We start from the raw sequence: 7,289 nt of genomic DNA on the forward strand, positions 1-7,289 counted from the left end.
GTCCTAATAGCACAAGGGATAGTTACATCATATCCTGTGCATGAGTACTTGTTTTCATATCTGGTTGCATGGACTGCAAGGTATCTGAAGGCCAGCAGTACATCTGTAGGGTAATGTGTACACATTAATCTCAATGTGTTTGTTCCATTGTTCAGTAATCAAAATACTGAAACAACAGGTTATTAAAGATGACTTTCATGAGTGGGACAGCAGAATAGATACTGATTTGCTTCTTGAGGCTCTAATGAGATAGTAGCTCAACAATCTGATAGGACAAGACACGCAAGTTTAGGTGGCATTTTGTCGACAACTATGAATCTATCTACCCTGGTCATGTAAACCCCATGTGAAGTGAATGCCAGCAGTTAACAGCACCACTTGCTCAAAACATCGCTGGAGCATTGAGCTTTGAGTTTCCTCTGTAATCTACAACACTGATTCTAAGGACAAGTACAAACAAACCAATGGTTTTTAAACCATAAAATCAATGTTTTCAGTATTATTAAAAAACTGTTTATTCTTCAATTGCAGTAATGTTTGTAAATCAGAACAAGACAATACAACCTTGCAAATCTGGTCAACCCACAGCTGTTAGGAAGGAAAAGAAACATTAACCATGAGAACCTGTTATTTGCTGGTTTACTGCTTAGTGTATTAGATGCTAGACTATAGTGTTGTAGTCGAGACCACCTAAACCGAGACCGAGTCAAGACCAAGACCAGAGCGTATCAAGTCCGAGTCAAGACCAAGACTTTGAGGGGGCGAGACCGAGTCAAGACCAAGACCGAAGGGGGGCGAGACCGAGTCAAGACCGAGACCAGACCAATGCGAGTCCATTTTCAAGACCATGTAATCAGAGTGATGGCTCAACATTTACACCATTTCTCTGCTAAAATTCAAAAAGAAAGAAAGCATTATTTAGGAATTTAAGTAAAATACAAATGGATGTACAGTATGTACTCGGTGACGGAAGGCAATCCTTTGAAACATTGCAATTCGATTTCACTGACCTTTGGAAAGGCTGAAGACAGTGGGCAGAATGAAACAGAAGTGTTAAAACACCCTGAGCAGATAGCTTCACTAAAACATTCAAAATTATTATCAGGTTATAGCTGACCCTTGCTTTTATGTCACAATGTATAATTATTTTGATTCCTGAAATGAGAAGAAACATAAACTTACTGTCATGTATAGGCTACAAATTGTTTTTATGTTATAGTGTTTTGACTTTGACCAATGTGCCAACTTGCCCCGCTCTCCCCTACTCAACCTGCCAGAGCCCCGCTGTGCAGACGAAAGTGAAACTTAAAATTCCACAATTTACTCGCCTGTTAGTAACGGTATAAACAGTAACCTGATAACACGTCTTCTGCTGCACTACAGACTTTAACGGTAACGTTATTACCTTGTGGAATTTAAGCCTAACATTAGTGAAATTATAATTTAACCGATAACTGTGTCGCAATGCTTTAATGCACCGCGTTGAATTGAACGCGCCATGAGCCTGTATGGAATCGGTGCTTGTTCTTAGAACTGTTTTGCAACACTCTGTGATTTCTGTAGGCAAATTGTATTATTCTCATTCTCTCCTCCTCAGCCACACATGGTGCTCTCTCCTCCTGTATCCTGCGTTCTCTTTCTTGATGCAGCTCAGAGGGGGGTGAGGGTGGCAGCGTTTAATGGTTAATAAACTGTCAAACTTAAAATAAGCCAAGTTATCGGTTGCAATTTGAAGGGGAAAGTTTTATATCCAATCACAGTAAAAAATAAATAAATCAGACAATGCACCGGCAGGTAATGATGTTACTGCACTTGTGGTCTCGACTGGTCTTGAAATAAAATTCCGAGTCCTCTTTGTCCGAGACCGAGTCAAGACCGAGTAAAAATGCAGTCGAGTCCGAGAGGAGACCGAGACCATCACAATGTGGTCTTAAGACCGGTCTCGAGACCAAGACCGATCTCGAGTACTACAACACTACTAGACTAACAAATAAACCCCAACTTATACACTAAGAGCATTGCAGACAATGTGAGTTTGTCTACAAAGTGTTATTGATGTGCTGAAGCTATTCACATCCCACGTCTGTCTGGCCTCCAATGGGGCGTTCACAGTTTCATTACTTGGACCCTTTGTCTCCCGTATCTCTCTCTTTCCTGCCCCGTCACGCCCCACGAGCCTCTCGGTCCTCGCCTGCCTCTGCATCAGTCCCTCTCACTCGTCTTTAGGTTTCTGTTCCTTGCGAGCGCGAGAGGACATGAGCTTGAAGAAGAGGGCGGGCCACAGCGTGCGCAGGTAGACGGCGAGGGAGGGCAGGGGTCCTGCCAAAAGGACGTCTTTGCTCCTCTGACGGACGGCCTTCAGGACTGCCTGAGCCACGTCCCTGGGGTCCCGGCCCATAGCTGTGGTCTTGTCCAAAACTGAAACCAATGTTGCACAGGAGGAAAACATGTTACATCAATTATACTTGGGAGTCGACTTTCTGCCTCGACTCCTTACAGGAAGCAGTTCAATTGTTGGGATTGTATTCCTGGCTGTGGTTCGTACTTCGAGTGTTTATCTTACTGACTGAATGGCAACACTATTAATACTGACAATGGCTATGCTCACATGAAGGCCAATTATCTGTTGATATTTTCACAGTAATGTACACACAGTAATGTGAAATATCTGTCCTATATAGTCTAATATGATGAATGTAGATGTCTGCTTACATCAATCCACTTGTGTGCAAGCCCCAAAACATGTGTAATATTTGTATCAAAGTAGATTTTATCAAGTTTGTCAAATAAATTACAGTTAAAAACTCCAAAGTAAAAGACAAAGCACAAGTTGTGTGATTAAGATAAATCAGTTATAAAACTTTGAGAAATCACTTTTTTTTATGTATAGCATCCATGTAAGAGAGAAAAGCCTTTCCCCTCCTTGAATTACTCACTGGGCTTAAAAGCTGTGAAGGACAACAGCAGAAAGCATACAACAAACATATGTCCAGTGCAAATGTCTTACTACTTGAGTGGAAACGTAGTCACACACTTGTTATCTCTCCGGTTCATTGTCTTACCTCCGTACTTGGAGCCGTCCCCTGTGACGGCGTTGAGCGACAGGTTGGTCCGGATGTACCCGGGACTGATCACACTCACTGGAATCCCGTAGCGCTCGATCTCGGCCCGCAAGCAGTCGAAGTACGCCTGGGTGGCGTGTTTGGAGGCAGCGTCTGACCAGAGAGGTTACAAAGTGTTCCCATCAACTCAGCAGATTGAAATAGTGTTTGACGTTACGTTTTAAATGATGAAACATTACTCACAAGCCGATCTGTAAGGAATGGCTATTTTGCCTTGGACGCTGCTGATGACCACAATGTGGCCACTGCGCCGGCGAACCATGGAGGGCAGGAGGGCTGCAGAGGGAGGAGGGAAGAATTACACTGAGGAAAAACAATGATATATATACAGAGATTGTGTAATGTTAATATATAAATCTAAAATTGGTTATTTTGACATGCTGTTATTGGATTTCAAATCCTGTATTGGTCAAGCCGTTATCAAAACACTGTATGTTGAATTTTGATCAGTTGTCCCTTGAACTAATATGACAAAGTCCAAGTGAAAAAGGCAAATTGGAAGTTTTGGATTTCCAAGATAGCAGACAATATCAGATTCTCTCCTCACTAACCTTGAGTAAGAGCAATGGGCCCAAAGTAATTTGTTTCCATGACATCCCGCTGAACCGAAAGGTGTGTATCCAGGATGTTGCCACGGTAACTGATTCCGGCATTGTTGATGAGGATGTCCACCTGGCCATAACACTTAAGGATCTCCTCTGCAGCCTTGTCCACTGTCTCCGTCTCAGCCAGGTCAAAGACCACCGTGCTGGGGACGTATGTCTGTAGGTACAATAGAATAGAATAGAATAGAATAGAATAAAATAGAATCATATTCCTTCAGTCAAGCTTCCATTAAATACTTACTAAGATCTGGAGTAGAGTTTTTAGTGGAGTAACACTAAGGTAACGAATGTTGGGATAAAACACCTTTAATGTAAGTAAATTTAGTAAGTAACTACGCAAGTACTTACATGTTGCTCTTGGCAGTCTATAATCTAGGTTTCTAACAAGAAACATGGTAGAAGTAGCCTTACTACAGTTTTTTACTACATTTTTGCATTCCTTTTCTTCTTTAAAAGGAGGAAGATCCGCATTTTTAGCAGCTTATCCATTGATCAGTAATCAAACTCTTAACAGTTTTTTTTCTGAGAGACTGGCAATTTAGTATTTGTAAGCAATGCAAGAACCAGTCTATGTGTAATAAAACCATTGCTCTAAACCGTATTAAAGTCCTTTCAAACAGTTCTATAACTTATACTTGTTACTACAGTTGCGGCAGTAAATGAAATGGCTTGCATGCAAAGTTGAGAGAAATTGTTTCATTCCCCATGGATGATAGTGGCAGATTCTCAGAAACAAAAACACAACTTTTTGAATGTCCAAGGAGGAGTGATTAGTGATTAATAACATCGGCTTATAAAAAATATGAACTTCCCCTTTAAGCTGTACATTTACTTTTAAACAATGAGCTACTTTTTAAAAGGAGAAAGGTGCATTTCATTCACCTCAAGTATGAAATGATAGAAATATATAGAAATAGAAATGATAAAGTATGGAAGACACAGACCAGGGCCTCTGGTGGGGGCATGAATGGTCTGAGAATCTGAATATTCTTTGGTTGCATCTGACTGTGTGTGTGTGTGTGTGTGTGTGTGTGTGTGTGTGTGTGTGTACACACCTGCCGCTGTACGTCTGCTGAACCTGCTGTGAGCTCCTGGACCACCTGCTGCAGCCGCGCTGCATCTCGTCCACACAGCACAAGCCGTGCCCCTGCAGCGTGGAAGGCCCGTGCACACTCTACAACGCAAACAAACACACCTCTTGTTCACGGTGAATATCACAGTAAGGCATGTTAGCACTTGCACCGCAACACTGGCAGATTTCATCACGTTACATTAACTCCTACCCAAACTAAATGAACTGCTGTCTATTCATTTGAATTGACAGAATTATAGAGCAAAGGAATATCTATATGTATGCTGAACAATGTCCAGGTGACTGACCTTTCCCCAGGCCGGAGCTCGCCCCTGTGATGACCACCACAGCATCCTGGACAGAAGCCCCTGGTCTGAGACGGACCAGTATCCGGTATAGCAGCATGACCCCCAGACTTGCCAAAGCCAAAGGCAGCATGCCTCCGCCCGTCACACGCTCCATGGCTGGCACACCCCCCTGCTCTACACAAGCTGCCTGGGAAACAAACACACACTCAAAGAAATCAAGTTTGGAAGAGTCTTTTCATTGCCTACAACTCTTAAACGCAGCAGAAAACATTCAAATTCATTGCTTTTGTATGAAGAATATCACCACACTAAAGGCACTTCCAAGACAATTTTCACAGACTATATCACAGTCAAATGAATTGCAATAATGGCCATAGGTGCTACGCTCTACCATGCAAAAGAGCTACTTTGTATCAGCAGATGTTGTTAAGCCCCCAAACCAAAACCTCCCAAAATGTACCATATGAAGCACATAAACTGGGGCAATGCCTACCATTTGTAACTGTTATTACGGGGATGTTTTGCTATAATAAAAATGCATCATCCCAATTAATTTGACAAGGATATGAAAAACCTTTGTCTCATTGCCATCGAGTCATAGGCGACTCCTGAGCTCCATTAACGTCAGAGGTGTGACATGATGTGGCAGAAACTCTCTATACCATATAGGCCTGTTATTTTGGCACTGCATTTGCAAACAACTACTATATTCAGACACAAAAAATAACTAAAAGGGGATTTTGACAAGCCAAAATGTGACCTTGACTTGTGTATTCTGTAAATCCTTATGCCATGCCCCAGTGCCAAATGGACTGTAGATGTTTTAATGTCCAGGTCATTTAGTTAAGCCCCTGCCACTGGTCCTGTTTCCAAAGCACAGCACAAACAATCAGCGATAGCAACAGTGACAACTACTATCATGCAATGCGCATGCACACACACATGCAAACAATGTTGTGCACTTGTGCGCACACATGCACTCTGCCAGTTCAGAAGACAGGATTCAAACACTGTAAGGCTTTTCCTCTGAATGAAAAGAAGATAAATGGACTATGAAGGGCATTGAACATAACATGCCATTTGGTGTATGCTTTCATCTAAGTGCCTTATAGAGCTTTCGATGCCTATATATATATAAAAACAGTGTAGGTATGAAAATGCAGTGGACTACACTTGTAACCTAATGGAAATTTTGCTATGATTAGTAATTTCTTAGAATAGACCTGACATCTTATGACAGTTGAGTCTATGAAAAGTCTCTCCTAACTCTACTCCAATAATGATAAGCTTTGCACATTCTCTTATTACTTATTGGGGATCTAGGCGCAGGGAAACTAGAGATTAGAAAAATGACCAGCCATATTCCTGGACCCGAGTAACACTGATGGAAGTATTATATTGTTAGTAACACTCTCTCCTCCCTCAACAACTACTGCCGACTGCCCTTGAGCCAGGCACTTCACCTGTTGAGTAGTGCCCAGGTGTGAATGTGACACAGGATACTGCTGAAAAACAGCAGGCATATTACCATTCCTTCACCTTCCTTCACACACCTTATGGGCAGTGCAATTTTAAATGTCGAAATTTTAAGGGAATAAAATTATGGCTTGGTGGATCGGGTGTTTGCTGAATCCACCTATTTGTTAAAATCCTACAGATAACAGAACATAATGTGTGTCTTGTCTTGCTAGGCACAGCAGACTAGCAGTGCAAGCTAATGGCAGGACAACTTCACTAGCTTCCACAGTTTAGCCGCTGACTGGCAAGCTAATGCTAAGCTAGCATGTAGCCGAGCAGCGTGCAGCTCACCTGAATTCAGCTGTTGTCCTGTCGTGCAGCACAGTGGTTTAGTTTAGTGGGTCGGTGACTGAACCAGGATGGAGGTCGGAAGAAGAGGACACACGGCCGGAGTGTGTTTCTTGGAGCGCTACACCGGCAGTGTGTGTACTGCGCTAGGAATTGTGGGAATTGAAGTTGAACACGAACCAGCCTATAAACTGTCTGATTAACCCCGTAGACACAGACACAACAGGCAGACTCTCTCTCTCGCTCTCTCACTCACTCACTCACTCATCACACACACGCACACACACACCCTTCTCTTTGCTGCCAAACTTTACACAACTGGTTAGGTTTTTTCCTGCATGTGACAACATAACTGCCAAACAAACCTACAGAGCTT

General features: G+C 42.5%; 1 protein-coding gene across 1 annotated transcript; it reads right to left on the bottom strand.

Annotated features, from left to right (window-relative positions):
* Window positions 1-512: 512 nt before the first annotated feature.
* On the bottom strand, window positions 513-7,048 carry dhrs7b (dehydrogenase/reductase (SDR family) member 7B). The gene is made up of 7 exons (XM_071533353.1): window positions 6,917-7,048; window positions 5,108-5,294; window positions 4,783-4,901; window positions 3,674-3,884; window positions 3,306-3,398; window positions 3,063-3,215; window positions 513-2,418 (listed from the first exon to the last, which is right to left on the bottom strand). Exons 2-7 carry the CDS (start codon window positions 5,259-5,261, stop codon window positions 2,213-2,215), a joined length of 936 nt encoding a protein of 311 aa, XP_071389454.1. The 5' UTR covers window positions 5,262-5,294; window positions 6,917-7,048; the 3' UTR covers window positions 513-2,212.
* Between the last annotated feature and the right edge of the window lie 241 nt (window positions 7,049-7,289).

This window comes from Centroberyx affinis, unplaced genomic scaffold (assembly GCF_046629955.1).
Source record: "Centroberyx affinis isolate AG114_WGS23_722 - 3 ecotype Tasmania unplaced genomic scaffold, CSIRO-AGI_Caff_v1 ptg002360l_1, whole genome shotgun sequence".
In the NCBI taxonomy this organism is placed as follows: domain Eukaryota; kingdom Metazoa; phylum Chordata; class Actinopteri; order Beryciformes; family Berycidae; genus Centroberyx; species Centroberyx affinis.